Source organism: Rattus norvegicus, chromosome 14 (genome assembly GCF_021556685.1).
Source record: "Rattus norvegicus strain SHRSP/BbbUtx chromosome 14, alternate assembly SHRSP_T2T, whole genome shotgun sequence".
Taxonomy (NCBI): domain Eukaryota; kingdom Metazoa; phylum Chordata; class Mammalia; order Rodentia; family Muridae; genus Rattus; species Rattus norvegicus.
Window position 1 is genome coordinate 76566702 of NC_141547.1, and position 20290 is coordinate 76586991.

Below are 20290 nucleotides of genomic sequence, written 5' to 3' on the forward strand. Positions count from 1 at the left end.
CTAAAACTGCAGGGTCCTGGACCAACAGGTAGGCAGAAGACTGATTTAGCCTGTTAGCTCTGTAGAAGGACCACTCTGGATGCAGGATTGATGACCAGTGAGAGGAAGCCTGGGGATAAGCCTAGATCTTCCTGTATCCCTGGCCCTGAGCGCCACCCCCCCTCCCTACAAATCCCTATACTCCGCCCAGCTCCTGCATCTCTAAAGCCCTAGCCACAAGTGCCTGTGCTGTCTAAAGCCCATGCTGTGCACAGATTTCACTGAGTTTCTATAAACACCATGACCATCATTATCCTTGCGTGCACTCTCCTTGCCTTCTGGACCTACACCCTATCCAAGGAGGGCCCCTATCATGCACCATGTTTCACATATCCTTGTTCTAAAGAATGCAGATGGCTCTGGGAAGCCCGGAAACCCACTATGTCAATCACCAAGAGAGATTCTAGGGCTTCCCCGAATAAAAACAGATCTTATCTTCGAGGAACTGACAGCCCAGAGGCAGCAGCTCCAGTCTAACAGAAACTGGCACTGAGAGCTCATCGCATGCTCTTTGGATAGCATGCCAACCTAGATCTGAGGAGTGCCACGGGAGCTCTTCCAAGCAGAGTCCTGGGTTATCCCCAAACAAAGCATGTTCAGCTTCCAGGACCTTAGAAAAACTAAAGCCACGAGTCTGGTCTCCGGCTCGGACTTAGCAGAAGAGACAGAGGGGTCTCAGGCTCGGATCCTCGCAGCAGTGGGCAGTAGGGCTGGTTAAGTAGCTGATGGAACTCTACAGCTAGGAGCCTGGAGCACAGGCTCTGCAACGACGCCCCAGGCTGCCGGCAGTACTGCACGAGCCACACCACAACGTCTATCGGTCGCGCATGCCTGTTGCGGCTGTCACTGTACGCTCCAGCAGCTCCAGGAGTTGAACCTTTGGATGCACTCGGAGAGCCTGGAACCCCACGTCCTAGCGGAAGAGGGCAGCCGGAAGGTGGTCCACACACCCGACGCCTGAACATCCCCAAGGGAAAATCTGCTCCTAGGAACAATGAATGTCTCAAAGACCCGAGCTAACTTGCCCAGGGTCACATATCTGGGGACAGAGTCTACAGCTCCTATTCCCCACAACTTACAGAAAAGTCGCTACCATTGAGCAGTAGGTCTGTGGTGTGGCAACTTAAGGACCTGGGCGGAAAGGGCCTTTGTATCTCTTTCAAGGGTGAGTAAAACTACGACCACCGAAAGAAGCTACTAGAAATATGTCGATTTTTTTTTTAAAGGTGGAGCAGGCTGTTCCCGTGGGTCTTTGATGTACGCAGTTTTAAAGCATCTGAGATTTATGGTGTCCACATGGAAACGTTAGTGTGAATACACTGGCCTGTGTGCAACAGACTGGCTCTTTTCTAAGGGACATTGGGGTGTTAATCATGTGGGTCATGTGGGTGTTAATCAGGGGTGTCAGAGGCCACTAGAGAAAATTAAACTGGCTGGTGTGGTGTGTAGTAAAGAAATACAGAGATAGGGCAAAGCAGACAGGATGCAGAGGCTCATGGATGCCCTCTTAGACCATGTGTTCTTGGCACAGTTCAAAGAACTCCGGAAGGCATGCCTTTCAAGAACCTGCAAGGGTTAAATCCATACTGTTCTTCCTTCTCTTCCCGACACCCACATTCCCTGTCCCCCATTTCAGAGCCTTTATGCAGGTTCCTCCCATTGCTGCTGAAGTTTCATCTGCAGATCACCAGAAACACAACTCGGACACCCGTCCTCCTGCTTCCCACTCTTTCTGACTATCCAGTATCTTTGGCCCTTGGCATACATTACCTTACAGGTTTGTGCAGCCACAACCCTGCCCAAAGGGAATGTCAGGCAACCTCCTCTGGCTGCAGTTCTCAGCTCTTAGCATCCGAAGACAGGCTCATTCACGGCTTCCCCTACAGCTGAGGCAGTTACAACAGGAAGGCTGCTAGTTTCTGAACGCTGAGTGACAGAAAGCTGATTAGCCTTTCTGGAGGTTAGAAGTAGGAGGTGTGGAGGCATTTTCCTCTAATCCCAACATCTGAAAGGCAGAGGCACATAGGGTTCCTCTGAGTCAGAGGCCAGCCCAGTCTACACATTGAATTCCAGGCTAGCTAGGGCTATATAGAGTCCTTGTCTCAGACAAAATAAGTCTGATGGAGTCAGGCTATCAGCAGGACCATGCTCCCTCCAAAACTTTAAAGAGAAGTGGGTTCTTTTTGGCTTTTGCAGCTTCTGATCACTATTGCTGGTTCAATTGACTGACTATGTAACCTGTCTCTGCCTGTTTTCAATGCTGTCTTCTGTGTACTGATACACAGACCTTTTCCAGATACCTTGTTCCTTTTGACCTCTTCTTCCAAGGACACTGCTGTATTGGTCAAAGGCCCACCCTAATAACCTCATTTTAATGTGGTTATGTGCATAAAGACCATTTCCCAGTAAGGTCACATTCACAGGAACCGTGACAGAGGGCTTCGGCATCTTTCTGTAGAACATAATTCAGTCCACATCAGAAGAGATCTTGGACAAGAAAGACCTTGGGCAAAGTATTCTAGAGGGTGGGGAAGAGGCTGTGAATGGCGGCATCGTAAGTGTACAGATTAGAATTTCTGATTAATTCTTTCTTTTTCCCCATCAAAAGACTCCACGGGAGCAACACTTCAACCTTCATGGTTTCATGAATCCTAGTCTATATCCCTGCCCGACCCTTTCCCAAGCTGCAAATATCCCCTCTCCCTTCTTTGCAAACCACTTTCCTGGGGATTCTGAGAATTGTGAGTTATTAGTCTCTTCTCAAGAGTCAGGGACTGTGACAGTCTAGACCAGTGGTTCTCAACCTTCCTAATGATCTGACCCGGTTTCTTATGTTGTGGTGATCCCAACCGTAAAAATTATTTTATTTCTATTTCATAGCTGTAATTTTGCTACTTGTTATGAATTGCGATGTAAATATCTAATATGGGACCCCCAAAGGGGTTATTACTCACAAGTTGAGAACCGCTGGTCTAGACTATCTTGTTGAACACAGACAGCTTGCCTATGGGAGAGGTCCTAACATTGACTGGATTTTGCATGAGAAACTAAGGTTCCTGTGGGCTAGGAAGCAGGCCTATAAAACTCTATCTCCACAGAAACTTCCAGTCAATCCAAAAGCAACCTTCTACCAATTCTCTGTGACTCAAAGGCAGGACTGTGATGTATGGGTGGGAATGAAAAGGAAACAACACTTTGAGCCAAAAACTCTCTAGCTCTGAGACTTCTGGTTCTCCGATGCATAACTGACTTTCCTGAGTGGGTTCCTTGTGTCACTAGAGGGTCTCAGACATGACCAGGACGTATTCCCAATGTTCTACTCATCATTAGCCTTCTCTTGAGGGAGACTGAACTTCGAACCTATTTGTTTTTGTTTCCTGAGAGTCCTTTGGTTTACCTATCAGGAGAAAGAGAAAACAGGAGTAGGTAGATCACTTATCAGGGTGTGGTCAAAGCACTGTCTCACAGAACGACGAAAAGACTCTCTGCCCAGACTTTCTATGTCTAGCATCTGCTCTTTCAGGAGCTGGGGGCTTGCCTAGCAGCTGGCGTTGTGACTACCTGTTCTTCCCAGACTCCATTCATCCAGGTTGGATTTCGCCAAAGCCCAGCTTCTCCTCCCAGCATACAACTGATATCTAGGAGCTGATCTCCGACACCCAGAGGAAGGAACAGGAATCCAGTTTTGGCTTCTTTTCTTTGCAGAGCTTTGAAGGAAACTTCTGCCTATTGTCCATGAATGATCTGCACTTCACAGGGACGCTGCTCCCGTGCAACCATCTGCCCTTGCTGAGGGGCAGTTTTATTTTTGTCACTGGCCATATGATTCCCTTCTTCCCTCAGAGTGGGACTATATTAGGGCTGTCTTGTATCCAGTAGACTGTAGGCGTAGACCTAATGTGAAAGGGCCATTTATCTGCAGACATCATTGAAACTTCGGAGGTAGACACAAACTCCCACACTAAATGAGCTCATAGCATCTTCTGTCTCTCCGTCAAGCCTTTCCCTGCTGACTGTCACAACGTGCACGAGATGAAGCCTCAGACTTCATTATGATCTTCCTAAGCTTTAGAAATGACTGTGTCGAAGCTTCCATGCCCAAGGCCCAGCAACTAGCTGTATCCAATCCTAGGGCTGCAGGCCCATCTCCTTCACTAGGGCGCCCCAAGAAGCTGCAATGGCTGAAGACTTGAGCCCCTTTGGTGTCGCTTCACTTACTTGCTGCAGGACTTCAAGCTCCTTGAGGGCAAGCACCAAATCCACCCTCAGCAGGACCCATTGAAGGCCGGGCACCCATGGATATTCCGTTGACCCCAAAGAGAAGCGCACTCAGTTCTTTGCAAAGGAAGCTGCAGAGCGTGCAGGACAGAGCGATGCAAACACTGCACCCAGTGGGTGCGAACGCCCCAACCTCAGACCCCACAGCCCAGACAGAGGCAGTGAAGGGGCAACCTCAGGAGCCCGCCTCTCGGCTGCAGTCGCGCCGCATTGCGCACGCGCGCCGCCGGCCCGACTCCGCCCCCCGGGTAGGGACCTACAGCGGGCGCGGCGGCGGCGGTCTGCGGGCGGTAGCCGGCGGTCTAGATGCCTGTCCGTCCACTGGGATCTGGGACCGTGCGGTGCCGCGGCGTCCGGGTGAGTGGTGGTGCGGGGCGGTGGGGACCTGGGCGGGTGAGGCGGGGTGTGGCTCCACGGTTCCGCGTGCGCGCCTCTGTGTTAGACGGATCGGGTCAGAGACCCACGGCCCACCCTGCGGCCTTTGTGCAGTGCCGGCTCAGCCCCGCGACTCATCGTGCCGGGCGGTTGAGCCGGCTTTTTAAATGATGCCTCGGCCCCGAGCAGGAAGTGTCGTCAGGAGGCCATTTTTAAAGCCTCTCGGCCTCCGAGGCCGGCTTGACGCGGCTTTGGCTTTCAGTGTTTGGAAGACACCCCATCTGTGACCGGCCGGCCCTGAGGGGACGCGACGGTGCAGCTCTCGCACTCGCACCTCACTCAGCGCCAGAAGGCGCCCTGGCCTCGCCCGGGAAAGCGTGCATCCCTGCGAGCGCGCCAACAATAAACTTGAGGACCACGCTGGCATTGTCTTTGGAGCGGGTGTCGGGGTGGGCCTGTCCACAGAAGACCTGATTCTGGGTGGGATGAGTCTTGATGTCACCTTTTGCAGAACAGCTCCATCGCAGTCTTTCATCATCGCAGATCTTGTTGCCTGGAGTTGAGGGATTGGGTGCAGATTAAGGCTAGGGAAAGGGTACAGAAGAAGAGAAACAACCAATACAAAGTTTATGACCCGAAAAGGGAAAACCAAAAGATTGGAATTCTCAAACTCCCCTTGTGTTTGTTGGATATTTGACCTACCCCTTTAAATTACTTCTATTCTTAAAAACAATAGGATACCAACAATAGTTAATCATTTTTTAAAAAGTGAACCATCAAGCACATTGTCCTATTGAAAAAATAGCCTACCAACCCAAACTCGGTGTTGTGTTTGGGGTCCTAAAACATCGCACCTTAAGTTTAGAATTGAAATCACCTTCGAAGAAAATTCCCTGCACACCAGTAGCTTGCAACACTTGCTACAGAAGAGCAGCCATCTAGCTTGGGAAGGTGCCCCAGTCCCTCTAAGTCACACATACAAAGTTAAGCCCAGCCCAGGACTATACAGAAGAGTATGCCCTTGCCAAGGATTCTGGAAGCCCAGAAATATTTATATGCTTGGAGTGTCATATTCGGCTTTTTAAATTGTAGGCAGTATCCTTATCAAAGGCATGCATTTATTTAAAATATGTTTTTACCCTGGATCTGTTATGTTAGCCCTGACAGGGGCATTTGATGTATCCAGCCCTGTTGTGCTGCTACCCAGTGGAGAGTAAAGGAGGGCTTTGTCTTCTCTGCTGGCTTCCTCTCAGATGTCACCCCTTGATTTTAAAAAAAAAACTTAAAGAAACCTATATTGTCTTTCTTGTCTATCTGCCTTTAAGTAAGAGGGTCTGAAACAGTGTTTGTACAAGAGTCAGAACAAAGAACAGGTTAATAATTGTCACTGCAAAGGCTGCCATTTTCTTCACCCACTCCCGTATCCTCTGAGCCAGTGCAATGGCAGGGGCCTTTCATGGCCAAGTCTGCTGATCACTGTGGTAAGTGGGGGCCTTTCCAGTGAGGATTTGCCCAGCCTTGATTGTTCCTAGGCTGTCATTGATCTCCATTGCACGCTGCTGCTCCCCTGCAAACCCAGCTGCCTACAGAAAAATAGCTGGAGACTATCTAACCCAGACTGTCCCTTCGTGGGTGGGAGTGAGAGGCACAGGGTAGCCTAAGAAGGATTCTGAGTCAGTGTGCCCCACTCCAGCAAGAGAGCCCTCCATTTCATTTCAGTTCCTAGGAACCCCTTTTTTAAGCTTAGACTGGCTGCCATGAGAAGTGTTTTGAAGGTTGATTTGTTTTGTCTTTCCTACAATAAGTATATCCAAGAGACCATACCTTGCAGACCCCAGACTCACACCCAAGTGTCTGACTCTGTTGCAGGCCTGTTGGCGCAGCCCTGGCTTCTGGGCCTAGATGTCTACACCACGGCCCGAAGTCCTGAGACGTGTGGTGCTCAGTGGCTAATAAGGCCGGGAAGATAAGAGCCAGAGACTTACCACACACTTGACTTCTGGGCCTGGACGAGCAGTGCCCAAGAGGCCAGGAATCCTGGCTGTGACCTCAGCTCACAAGACGAAGTTTTAACTGGATGCTGCCTGCCACCACTTTCCACCTCAGTGTGACCTAGAAAAGCCACATACCGTCTCCCGGCCCTTCGGTTTTAAAAGAAGCAGGTAATTGAAGTTTTGTTTCAAAGAGTGTCTAGGACCATGTTTGACCATTACAGGCACCCTTTCATGACTAAGGCCAAGGTGCTATGGCATCGGCAGTTGGCCAGCTGTTGAGAGCACCCTGGTCCACTTCCTCATAACAGGATCCACATTGAATTTGCCCTTTACTTCTGGCTCCACTCAGACTCCTTAGGGACAGCAACCCATACAGGGGTGGACTAGCACAGTTCTCATCTGTGCTGTTTGTACTTAGCCGTGCCCAGACAGTGGTGGGAGAGCAGGGACATTAGGATTGCCGAGCTCTACACCTCTCAGAGACCTTGGTGTTCCCAAGGTAGAGCTGCTGAGCACTGGCAAGGCCTTGACTCTCACATGTTGAGGCACCAAACTACTCTAAAGGCAGTGGCCTACCCCCACCTCCACTGTGAAGTCTGCAGAGTGACAGTTTTTCTTGCCACCCCCACACTTTCCTGAGCCTGTAATTCAGGTGGTTCCCAGCCCGAATCGCATACAAGAATCATTTTTAAAGCCCTGTAGACTTATGTATGGTTTCTGCCCTGCCATCACCTCAGTTAAACACAAGTCTTTGAGAAATGGGTACCTGGAAGGAGCATTTTTCAAAGCCCCTAAGGAACTTCCTTTAAACACCGTGGGCTTATCCAGACCACGTTTCCCTTAATAGAGTCAAGGCCTCGGTTCCCCATCGTAGAAGGAAAGATTTCTCCTATTAAACTAGTCTACAAATTTTTGGGGGTTTTCTTTGAGGCTGAAAAGGGAATGAGGGGAAGACAAAAATGTGTTCATACTAAATATCTTCAGAGACCTTTGAGCCCTTTGAATGTTTCAAATCTGTAATTTATACCTACTACTTGTAATACCTCGTGTGTGTGTGTGTGTGTGTGTGTGTGTGTGTACGTACCTCGTGTGTGTACCTCGTGTGTCCTATCTAATGTTCACAAGCATATTTGCTCATTAATGATCTTATTTTTCACATTGAAATTGCAAGCCTGGAACTCGAAGGATCCAGCCTTAGTCTTACTCTTTCTTTTCTCATAAACCGTTGGAAGAACTGGCCCATAGAATAAATCCCGTTCTTTGTTTTCTGGTGTAGAGGCCATTGATGCTCTCTCTGCATAGCCACTTTCTCTATTAACCGTGGGAGCTCGTAGCCTCTGAGCAAGGCCTCTGTGTGTGGACCTTTCAGTTATGCGTCTCGGTGGAGCTTTACTGGACCCTAACACTTAAAGAAGTCTTACCAAACTGTTGGCATTTCCTGACAAGACAGGCTCTCTGTTACTAGCTACTTGGCATGTAGATTTCTTTTCATTCAGCCACATGGTTAATTATCCTTGTTTACTACTGCAGAAACTCGGGCTAAGTTAGGTTAAAAGTCTAAAATCACACGGCTAGATAGCTAGCAAGCCAAAGGCCTACCTGCCCTTTGACCCTTGTCATTGGTTTCCCAAGGTCCTAGGCTCCGCACGCTTAAATTGCAGTCCCCGAGAAAGCAGACAATCAGATTGTCACACCTTCTGTTCTGTTGCCCCCACAATATACCTGCTTTCAGAAGACAGTGAGACCTTCCTTGGGGACAGTGTGTGTGTGTGTGTTTTTTTTTTCCAGTGGCATTTGGACATGCTTCTTGTCATCAAGGTAATAGTCATCCTTAATCATTCCTGAGTGCAAGACGGTTCGGCTTGAAAAGTCCACTGAATGGCTGACACTACCCGTTTAGGCCTGCTTTCCCGTCTGCTCAGTTCTGATTTGGAGTCACTGAAGCACTTGCCCAGGTTTTATTTAAAGGTCCGGAAGATGATATGCTGTTTGTAAGTCTAATACTGGCATCTTCCCCGTCCAGTCTTAGCTACAGGCCACTAGCCATTATAGTCTCAAATAGTGTTAAAAGGGTTCACTGAGGGTGCGACTGAGATAAGTCACAAACAGGAGTATAGATACAGCTTGTGAGTGGTGCACTGTCCCTTGCCGGACAGTGAAGAGAGAGAAGTCACTTGCCAAAGGGCAGTGTGCGTCCAGCAGTGTCTTTTCTCCCACGGTGACTACTGCCCTGTTACCGCTGAGGCTGACTAGTTTCTAGTTGGGTCAGTCTTGACTACACAACCAAACAAAACAGTGTTTAAATGTAAAAGGAGACTCAACTGTGTTCTAAAAAGAGCCGTAACCAGGCAGCTGAGAAACCTATGCTTGGCATATTTTCTTCATTAAAAATGTAAAGTAACATCTAATGAGACCTGGTGAACCACCCACCTTCCTGATACCTTTCACTGGCATTTTGCTGGTTACCCTTACTGCCAACCCTGTGCCGTAGGCCAGGGAGCGAGCAGTGTGCCTCAGGTCATACACCAGCAACTGTTGGCACTGCCATTTAAAACCCTGCATTGTTTCTAGAATGATAATGGGAGAGCTGGTCTTACACACTTGGCCCTTTCTGACCTATTGAACACTAATAAACATTAGGAAGCCATATGCTTCCTTCTTAATGGTGAATAGAAACTTTCCTGCCTTTGCTGGCTTTTAGCATCAGTGAACTAGATCTTCCAGTTAAAATTTCCCCTTGTGTTCCTGCAGGAAGTATATAAGAAATCAATACAAGTGAGCTCAAAATTAAAAAATTAAAAACATAAAACAAAATAAAAAACCTTACCCATATTGCATTGCAAGTACACTCCCACCCCTACCTCAGTGCTGAGTGAGGGTGTGGCACACAGAACTATTCCTTTGTGGACATGACAGTCGTCTTTGGCTTTGCTATAGATAATTCTGCCATTAAAAAGCTCTTTATATGCTGCTAAGTCATTGATTATAGAAAGCAAACAATGTTAAATGGATCTCCTTTTGGGCCATTAAGTTCACAGTACTTAGCCCTTCTGAGTTATCAGAAAGAAAAAAAAAAAATTGGCGTCTCGCCCTAGGAGCAGTGACTTTGGAGGTCAGTGAACTCTGCCACTGATGTCTTGGGTGCCTTTGGTGTTAAGTGCATTACAGCCCTCTGCCATCAGTGTCTTATGACATCCTCAGCCCTCAGTCCATCGATAGTAACTTGCCAAAGGATCCAGCTTTACAAAGGGCTGTGTGTGAACCAAAAGACTCGTGTGCAAGGAACGATGCTCTCATTCAGATGGGCCGTACCTGAGAAGTGTCCTCATGTCCATCTCATTTCCCATGCTGCTGCTGCTACTTCTCTTCCCCTCGGAGTATTAACACTGGAGCTGTGTGCTGTCCTGCTCCTAGCCACACAGGTTGCAAAGGTCAGCTAGGACTTTAAAGAAACCCCGCCTCTTCTCTACCATGAGACGGGAGGCAGCGGTATTGTACTGAGGATAGTCTCAAAGTGTACAAGACACTGAAATGGTTTACGGCCTAGATGTCCGGCTTCTCTCAGCAAGGATGAGTGATCAGTCTCGAGTCTCCCGTTCATGCCTGTCCTTAATTTAAAATACACATTGTCTCCAACTTGCGATTGTTCCTCCTAGGACTCTGACTTCACATACAGAAGGAAGTGTGCGTGTGGGGTCAGCAGGAATAATACTTCCGGGTTTGTTTCTTGACCTTTTATCAGGTTGGCCATATACAGCACAGCATTCTTGTGATGTCGGGTGGCAGCCTCCACCTGGAGCTCGTGGCCAGCCATGCTATTACCAGTGTAAGCCATCAGTACTGTACCATGAACTAACTGTATTGAAGAATGACATGACTTGGTTATCTTATGTAAACTGTCTAGCTGCGTGCTAGCTAATGTGAGCATTCTGAGTTGGAAAATGGGCTATGGCAGTGTCATGCCGTGCTGTAGGCGAGTGTGTTGAATTTGTGTTTCACTTAGGATAGTCTCGGGTTTCGGTGGGTTGTAACCCCCTTGGAAGTTAGGGAGCATATGTAACTGCTTAGATGGTTTTGCAGAGATGCTAACACAGGACCCCATTGCTCCTCAGCCACTCGGAGCCAGCCTGATTATCTGGAACACCGCTTCAAGATGCTCTCTGCTTCTTACTAACGGTCATGAGCCTGCTGGCTAAATCCATTTAAACATTTGAAAGGATTGAGAGCCTCCAGGATGTGAAGGGACTGGGCAAAAACATGGTAAAAGGGTTTTCCTTCTTGAGTCTTCGAGGCTGTGGAGATGTGAAAACCTGAAGGGAGCTCTGTAGGTGCGGTTCTTTGGTAACTGCTCATAGTTAATGCTCGTGTAATGAGGCTCTACGTTGAAGCCATCAGTAAGCAAGCTATGCAGGGCAAGTGCTTACCTTAGTGCAGCACCAGCCCCACCGCTGCCCGGGGTTATAAGGTTCTAAGGCTGGTCGATGGGAGTAGCCATCGCCATAGTGATTGGGTGCAGACCTTTGGGACCAAACTGAGAACCAAGAACTGCCTGGCAATAGATTACTAGCTGGGCCCATCAAGACTGCTCCTTTGTTTACCTGCAAGACAGAGTGGAAGGGGGGTTCCAGGGAAGCAGCCTCATTTCTATTTCGGGGTGAATTGTTGGCAATGAAAACAAAATTCTGCCTGAAGAGGGAAGGACTGGGGGGCTTAGAGTAGCCAGTATGCCAAAGGTGGGAGTGTTTAAAGGACTCAGAGTCTGGAAGCTAGCAGTTCCAACTGTAGGCAGACTTGTCAGGGTTACCTGGTGCCTTAACCAGTGATGTGTTAACAGCCCCCTCTCCCCTGGAATGTCTGCATTTGCATGGCTCTTAGGTTCCTCCGCGCTTCAGGACCACTGGGCGTGAGCTCTATGCCCTCACTTCAGCCTCTGCATTCTATGGCCCTGTGGTTGTCCAGGCCCTTCTGGCACTGAATGGCATCTGCATGAAATTGCTGGGGAGAACATGTTGAAGATACTCGTGTTCTTAAATTATAAAGTCTTATTTCAGAGACCAACAGCCTCAGGCTTAGAAACCTAATTAATCCAGGCTTTTGTCTTATAGATGAGAGAACACATGCACATAGGTCACTGCTTGAGGTCACTTTGTGCATTGCAAGAGTTCTAGGGTCACCCTGTCTCCTTTCACATGTGTCAGTTTAGAGAACTGGGAAGTAAACAGTATAACTACTTCTCCTACTGATGTCCCTGGAAGGGCTCTTTCCATCCACACCAGGGTACAGTGGAGTAGAAAGCCTGGTCCCTGCTGCCAGTTTGGAGCATTCATGCGTCCTGTACAAGTCACGGTCCTCTGGCATACATATATGCTTGAACTTGGAGGGGTCAGACAGCACTTGCCACCCCAACTCCCCAGGCCTTTGTCTCCTTGATGCTGCATCTGGTGTCGGGGCTTGGCTATATGCTGATAGTTGCTTTGGGTGGAGGTAACCATCATTCACCAGAGCTGGACAGGAAGGAGAAGACTACACGCAGTCACAACTTGTCCTTAATGTGGGATCTCCAGTGTTTTTCAAAGCTTCCTTTTAAAGGGTTTTATACCACATCTGAGTGCAGCAGAGAGGCCTGTGCCTACTCTGAGCTGACCTTTCAGACTGGCTTTGTGTAGCTCTTGACCATCCTGTGTCAGAAGGAGCTGCTGGTTCTCCCTCACTTTCCTGCCTATCACCAAATCCTTGAGTGTCTGTGTGCTTCCTTCCCTGTGGAGACAATCATCCTTGCAGCTCTGTGGCTTCATGAAGAAGTGTCCTTGGTCCTCATTGCTAGGTAGAAACATGGGGAAAATTGCTCAAACGATGGTAGTTTTGTTTGTTTAAGATCATGAAAGACCAGCTTCCAGTAGACTCCAAGCAAGAAGTGTTGTTGGGCTCCTAGTTTGTATCTTCTGAGAAGAGTGTCTATACATTATATACTCACAACCACTGTGTAACATGTGCATGAGATAGAAGAACTTGTTTTAGAAGATACATGTTTCCTTCACCTGTTCTAATTTAAGAAATCATAGCCCACCGACACACACTCTAGTCCTCCCAGGTCAGCTGGATGCTGTTGTCGGGGTGTAAATCAGAGCATATCACTGCATTGATCCAGTCTCTCTCTCAGCTCTCTGTCACATACACAGGAGGAGCCATTGCCCTGTGTCCCATTCTGACCATCTTACATCCCCCACCTCAACTGATTCTCCAAGTACCCCAGGCCCACTTCCTACAGATCTTGCCTTCTCTCTGCTTGACACATCCTGTTTTCTGGACCCCCATAGAACTCAGTCCCTGGCTACCACAGGTCTGGATGTCCTCCCTCCACCCAGCCCCACACCCTCCTTACATGAGCTCTTCCTATCCTCTTTACTTTTTTTTTTTTTTTTCTTTACCAATTTTGGCTTTTTCCTTTTAAACTACCATTTAACAACTAAACAAATGAACCCCTCTCCCAAATGTGGGCTTCATAAGGGGAAGACAGTGATTTGCCCATTTTTAAGCATTTTTAAATTCATTGCACGTGTATCCGTGTCGTAGAATATCTGTCAGTCAAGGAACAACTTTCAGGAATGGGTTCTCTCCCACCAGGCTGACAGCGCTGGTGCCAAGTGTGATTTTATTTTGAGGCATCTCTTGATCACTGCCCTCCAGCTCACAGACAGAGCACCTAGCACTTGGCGGAGGCCACCGAAGATGCTAAAGAAGTCACTGTGTGAGTCAGTGGTGTTGGCTTCTCTTGTGGAAGCAGAGCGAGTGTGCGAGTCAGAGTTGCCATATCGCAGGTGCATATGTGAACGGCCAGCCGTAAGCCCTGCTCAACCACTTGGTAAGTCACACATGCATCCTGACTTGGCATCTCCTTATGATGAGCTTATATGAAAGCTTGTAGAAGGCTTCTGAAGCGACCTACGAAGTTGTGAGAACGTACTCACATCAACTAAACGAAGCATTCCCTTGTCAAAGGTGACCTTGAGCTACTGCTAATGTCCTTCCTCCAGGTGGCTCAGGCTCATGGTTGGTCCAGAGAGATTTCTAAGCACCTGAGCTAGAGAATGTTTTTAGTTTAGGCTTGCCAGCATGGTTGTGTTTCTTTTGCTGCAGTGAGGTAGTTTGGTATCTGTGGAGATTGTGTCCACCAAGCCATTACGACACAGTGGAAGTGGTGGCGGCTTAGCTAACCCTTGAGCCTCTGTACTGATCATGCCTTATGGTTTTTTTTCTCTTGTAGTGTTGCCTGGAGACAGAATTGAAAGCAGTCATAGTGTGGCTCACACATCCTGTGAAAGGACACAAAACGTGATTGATCATTAAGTATTCACCAAGAAGTGCCTGCTGCTCCACCAGTCCCTGTGTGTGGAAGGATGCCCATCCGAGGAGGGTTTCATTGAGTGACGTCTTTCTGAGTTTCAGTTTGCAATGTGCATATGCAGTTAAGGGAGATGAAGGATATTGGAGAACAACTGTATACCACACAAGTGAATGGGGGACCCAGTTCCTTGACCATGTCCCCCAAACAACCTAATAGAGCAACTCGGCCAGAGAGACAGGAAGCACAAACCCTATTGTACCAAGGTTCAGAGGCAGAGGCTGCCACAATGACCATTGCTACTTGTGTACAGTGCAAAAGTATTCACAAGATCCCCACTCAAGACTTGAGGAAGGGCCCTGGGCAAGGCCAAGACACTTATGTCTGCTTTAAATGCAGCCTTCGAGCGGTGCCTACCCAGCTGCATTTTGTGAACAATAACGCCGGGGCCGCTCATATCAGAAATGAAACGGAAACCATCTCAAGTCCTGTAAATAAATTTAAGGTTAGGAACTTCAAGCCAGGCAAATACTACTGTGATAAATGTCGGTTCTCTACAAAGGACCCGCTGCAGTACAGAAAACACACTCTGCAACACGAGGAGATCAAGTTCATCTGTTCTCACTGCAGCTACATCTCCTACACGAAAGGGGAGTTTCAGAGGCATCTGGTGAAGCACACAGGCATCTTCCCCTACCGATGTGAGTACTGCGACTATGGTGCTATTCGCAACGACTACATTGTCAAGCACAGGAGGAGGGTCCACGAGCGGGCTGGTGCCAAACGGCCATTCAAAACTGTAGCCAAACTGGAGCCCAAGAGAACCAACATTTCAAAGCAGAGCATGGAACTCTCAAAGGCCCCCAGTCCCAGGGCTGCCTTCCAAAACAAGTTGTCAGACCAGCTATCTCGGTTCTCTCTCCATGCTAGCAAAGACAAGACACACAATATGATGTTATTACCTGAGCTAAAGAAGTATCAAAAAGATGTAGTGTGTATTCCCAACAAAGTGACCCTGTGTGAGCCAAGGGAGGTGAGCCTACTGGGGAATAAGAATGTTGAGGTGGAAGTGCTTTCCCCCTCCAAGGAACCTGTGCAGCCAGGTTTGCCGCTGACTGTAATGGCACCCTCAGAGCTGGTGGTCCCCACCAACTGTCTAGCCCAGTTGATGGACGTGAAGGTGGTCAATGGCACACAGCAGCTCGTGCTTAAACTGTTTCCGTTGGAAGAAAACTCCCGCCTCGAAACAAGCAGAGGAGATGGAGGTGTGTCTGAGTGCACGACTACTGAGAAGGGCTCGGGGGGACAGACAAAAGTGCTTTCCACAGAAGCCTCGAGGTCACTAGCAATGGAAGGGAATGCTGGAGAGTTTGTGGGCCTTGACCGTCTGCACTCTTTGGTTCAGAAACAGCTTAAAAATGTGAAATGGGTGAAGTCTTGCAATTTTTTCATGCCCAATTCTGGTATACACAGTCACCAAGACTCTTTCCTCGGTCCCGATACAATTAAAGATTTACAGAAGTCTCACAGTTTGTGTCCACCTAGAGCCCTTCCTTCAGCTTCGGTAAAAAGTCATTCTCCAGCCTCTGTACAAAGTAGTGTTTCCTATGGCCCTGGAGCCACAGTGAGCCGCTTCTTGACGAAAGCAGCTGCTGCTTTTGCTGAAGACGGAAGAGGTTCCCGCAGTGACTCCCAGCAGCTCCTTCCGCTCGCCTCGTTGTCTTCAAAGGTTTCCTTCTCTGGAGAGAAGGGCTTGCTACCTTTAGGTGAAAATGACTTAGAAGCCAGGAATAGGACTAGTCGTCCTGAAACAGTGGTTTCCTCTGACAGGAAGCTCGAAGACAAACCGATGGAAAGCAAAGCAGTGGGAAGTACAAGCCAGGTCTCCTCTGTGCAGAAAAAAGAGTATTTACACATAAACTTTGCTGGGGAAGACAAAACGAGGTCCCAGCAGCCTGGCGGTCGGCCCGTGCTGCCCAAGACTTCTGAAACAGCAGGTAATGCGTTTGAAGGCCCAATCATCTCGTCAGTGTTTTCGTTGAGCTCTGGATCTGAAAATGTGCCAGAGGGCATTAAATGGAATAGTTCAACAACCAAAATAAAGTCCATTGAACTGCTGCGCAGAAAGATAGCGCAGCTAATCGAGTCTTGTGGCAAGCCTTCCTCTTTGTCTGCCGGTAGTCCTCAGCGACGTCCCATTGGGCAGGCACCCAAGCTGACTTCAAAAGCAACTCCCAAGGCTATTCAAGAAATGAGTGGGTCCCTTACTGGTCCTGGCCCTTCTGTGGGTCCTCTGCAAAAACCTCAGAACGAGGACAGTATTACTGGCAGTGGACAGCATGCTCCGCAGCAAATGTGTCCCCCGTTTGTCAGTGCTAATGACGGGAAAACGGAAAGCAGGGTGACCAGAAAGACTCCTGTTGCTACTCCAGTGCTGATCCCCAAAGGGGCTGTGCTGAGGGTCCTTAACTCTTCTGAAGATGCTCGCATCATAGAGGCTACCTGTGACACACCTGTCAGCATCCCCTGCAGTGAAGCCCAGTTAGCAGGAACACTTCCATTCTGCCCTGTGAAACAACCAGGCTCAGGTTCCCAGCTTTTGCCGTGCAGAAGTGGACCAGCAGACTTGTCCCCGAGTCTGGAGACATCTCTTCGGCCCAAATCAAGAAAAGAGGACCCCATCTGCAGTGTCACTCCTAAGAAAATCATCCCTGTGTACAGCACAGTACCAGGAAGCAGTGACTCAAGCAGGCAAGGAAGGCCAGTTTCTAGAAACCTAACTGTAAGCAAGAATAAAACCAAGCAAGTGAGCTCAGCCAAGAAGAAGAACAAGATGCAGGCCAATCCCAGCCGCTATTTCAAAGACCCTTCCTTTTTTCAGGTGGCAAGGCAGCTGCGACTCATAGCTGCCAAACCAGATCAGTTGATTAAATGTCCCCGTCGGAACCAGCCTGTCATCGTGTTAAACCATCCTGACGTCGACTCCCCCGAAGTGACCAATGTGATGAAGGTAATCAACAAGTACAAAGGCAACGTCCTCAAGGTTGTCCTGTCTGAGAGGACTAGGTGTCAGCTGGGTGTCCGGCGGTACCATATGCGGCTGACCTACCAGAATGTGGCAGAAACGAACCACATGAAGAGGCAGATGATGTTGAAAATGAAACTGAAGAAGGTTCATAAAAACAACTACCAGGTGGTGGGCTCATTGCCGGACGACCCTGCCCAGTGTGTGTTCAAGTGCTGGTTCTGTGGGCGGCTCTACGAAGACCAGGAAGAGTGGATGAGTCATGGCCAGCGGCATTTGATAGAAGCCACCAGAGACTGGGATGTCCTTTCTTCAAAGGGCAAATGAGTGAAACTTAGTCTTTGAAATTTTATTTCCTTCTAGTTTTCATGGCTAGGGTCACACCTTAGACCCTTGATGCAGTAGAAGAAAGGGAGTTGCTTATTCCTTAGAGTCACCATAGGAAGGGTGAGAGTCCTGTCCTTACCTGAGCACTGTGGCTAGACCAGGGAATGGTGGGAGGCCCTGAAATTCTACTGTTTTCCTTTGAAAGGATGTAATGTTCTCCACAGGTTTTCAGTGGGATCTAAGGCCTTTCTTGCTTAGTTCTTATTTTTCTGAGTAGACACATCTTTCATAATCCATTTAGAGGGGCAGGTTTATGATTGACACACTTTTTAGATAAATGCTGCTGAGGGGTTAAACCTGTCTTGGTGCACACATCCACTTTGATTTTTCTTTGACTCTTCCAGAATATTTGCTACATAGTAGAAATTACATTTTTCTACTCGATGGGTCGATCACCTTAAATCTGGTTAGAGTGCTGTGCTTGACCCCTCCCACTGTGAGTACTGGCTTCTGCTCACGCCCTGCAGAGCCACGAGCTTTACTTTCACTGGGCATGTATCAGCAACAGTCATTAGGAGAAGAAAAGACAGATTTTAGTAGTTAGCTTTTGCTTGCTTTTAAAATACCTTGATTGATAATAGTTGGGTAGAGAATATGTAATTGGTTTTGTTTTTGTTTTAGGTAAAGAAGGAAAATATGTTAAACCTGTTCTTTGAATCGAATTCCACCAATCATAAATGGCCGTTTTAGAATGTGAAGGAGCAATTTCATTAAAAACAGATTAGCCTCAGTGGTGCCATTCCAGGTGGACGTGAAAGCAGGCTGTGAAGGGTCTGCTGTGACTGACTTTTCACCTGGGGACCCATGCAAAGCCCCAGGGGATGCCAGCATGCTCTTGAGCATAGGACTGTAGGTCTGCTCCTCAGGCCAGATCTGTTCTCCTTTTGCCTGTTCCTGAGCAGGCCCTCATTGGGGCCTAGTCTCCGTGAACATTTTTCCTCATGAACACTAGCAGCTGCAGGAGCCAACAACATGGAAAGAGGATCCCAATTGTCCGTGGAGGCCTTAAGAACACTACCCTTGTCTTTAGTGATAGGAACAGGCTGCTCCTAGTTTAGCCACAGATGCTCCTCTCTCTCTCTTGCTTACATTTCCTGGGAGGACTTCCCCTCCACCAAGAGGGGATGAGACCTACTAATCTACAAGGCACCTTTGCACATTAGGACAAAGTTTCTCTCTTACATAGGTAGGGCTTCCTGGGCAAAAGCAGCTCGGGCAAAGGGCACTAACCATGGCTAGCACAGGTGGCCCAGTCACCAGCCAGTGACCTTGAGAGTATGCATCCTTAGGGACTTCGTGATGGATGCTGTGAGTGGGGAGGGGTGGTTAGATCTGAAAATGGTGACTTCTAATCCCTGGGTAATCGGACTTCCTGACTTTGCCTTTTCAGGGGACAAGTCTTAGCTTATCCTCTCACAGGTGGGCCACTCCTTTTAAGCTCGTTTTCATTACACACACTTGGCTTTTCTTAGGTACAATTCTATGCCTGATCATTTTCTTAATTGATAATTTTAATTTAAAATTGCATTTTTATATATGTGTCTATATGTGTACACATATAAATATTTTTTACCATATGCAAATTGCAACAGCTAATTTTCTGATTTCCTATTTTATAATGATACATGAGCTGGGGAAATATAAAGCTTTTATATTCTAGAAATAATTTATTTTGAAAGAACATTTTTACAATGGTTTCATCTCATTTTTAGAAAATGAAAGCACAGTAAATGGTGGGACCTGAATCCCATGAGCAAACGAGACTAACAGCCCCTGTGGGTCACCGTACTGTGGCATGTAGTCATGCTTGGTGCTCGGCGGCCACGTGATACAAAGCATTCTGAGGTCTGATCTGTGTCGCAGACTGGTGACCCTCCAGCTCAAACTCGAATCTTCATGTGCTGTGGCAGGAGGGGCTGTGGGATCCGCTCCTTCTCTACCTCACTGCCGCACGGCCCCTCACCCCCCCCAATGACCAAGAGCTGCCACAGATCGGCGTCAACAGAATCTCCACATTCTGCTGCAACAGCTGCTGTTTTCAAGTCTTAGCTAAAATAACTAGTGTTTGTATGGAGCTGGAGTTAATGAGCAGAATATGTAGCGAGCCTTTGGGGGATTTTCCTAACTACAGTCCTTGTTGAGGAACTCAGAGGGCTCCTGGAAGCCCTAAGTATGGGAGAGGCGAAAGTGACAGACTTCTCCAACAGAGTTTTAGACATAAGTTTATCATGTAGGTAAGCGTGTGGAAGGACTTCATTTCTCATGGGTTGGAGGGAGAAGGACAGAAGTCTGTAGTCTTACCTTGACTTTGAAGGATCTCTAGTCACTACATTTTGTTGATAGTACTTATAAAATTATTTTAAACTTATTTTTTAAGCTAGCTTTTCTTACTTTGGGGGACCAAATAAATGAAAGGATCTTCTTATATTTATGATATAGGCAAGTAGAGTAAAAGAAAAAAATTTAAGCCTCCGTCTCGTAAGTGTCCTCTCAGTAGATTATATTTTATTCAAAATTTTATCTCCAGCCCAAAACATTTTGTGAGCCCCCATCATAGGTCACACACTAAACACAATGTATTGACCCTCCAAAGTTCCATCCCCCATTCTTTAGAATTTACATAAGCCACCCGGAAGATGAAGGTATGGTGTTTTTCAGCCTTCAGAATGACTTTTGAATCTGTGAATGTCTTTATGAGCAGAAAACAAAACTTTGTCTTAACATGTCAAGCATTACAGTTTCCGTGTGAACAGTTTGTGTGTCTGCGGCTCTGGTTCTGAAACATGTTTGTATATAGATAGAAAAGTTGGCATCAGTTTTGTTTAAATAAAGCAACTTTTAAGATCTTCA

The 20290-nt window shown here is 47.7% G+C and overlaps 1 protein-coding gene and 1 long non-coding RNA gene across 6 annotated transcripts in view; one reads left to right on the forward strand and one right to left on the reverse strand.

Annotated features, from left to right (window-relative positions):
- The window catches only part of LOC120096632 (uncharacterized), a 59935-nt gene extending 55105 nt beyond the window's left edge, over window positions 1-4830 (reverse strand). The window contains exons 1-2 of one of the 2 annotated variants that reach the window (XR_015637097.1): window positions 3601-4830; window positions 1810-2044 (exon numbers count right to left, since the gene is read on the reverse strand). This is a non-coding gene — a long non-coding RNA (uncharacterized LOC120096632). The remainder of the gene's footprint in view (window positions 1-1809; window positions 2045-3600) is intronic. The other variant, XR_015637098.1, reaches the window with a different exon arrangement.
- On the forward strand, window positions 863-20290 carry Zfp518b (zinc finger protein 518B). 4 transcript variants are annotated; one of them, XR_015636778.1, is made up of 4 exons: window positions 4568-4674; window positions 6562-6854; window positions 13951-17500; window positions 18062-18170. XR_015636778.1 is itself a non-coding variant. In XM_087584085.1 (4 exons), the coding sequence occupies exons 3-4, from the start codon at window positions 14147-14149 to the stop codon at window positions 18128-18130; spliced, it is 2961 nt and encodes a 986-aa protein (XP_087440211.1). In that variant the 5' UTR covers window positions 4568-4674; window positions 6562-6854; window positions 13951-14146; the 3' UTR covers window positions 18131-20286. The 4 variants fall into 4 exon arrangements, 3 of the variants coding, with proteins under 3 accessions (NP_001419755.1, NP_001419754.1, XP_087440211.1); XM_087584085.1 differs by having other exon boundaries at window positions 13951-17038; window positions 18062-20286; NM_001432826.1 differs by lacking the exon at window positions 4568-4674 and adding an exon at window positions 863-1204 and having other exon boundaries at window positions 13951-20290.

Coding starts and splice junctions, on each gene's coding strand:
- Zfp518b (NM_001432826.1), top strand. CDS start 14,147: ATGCAGTTAAGGGAGATGAAGGATATTGGAGAACAACTGTATACCACA.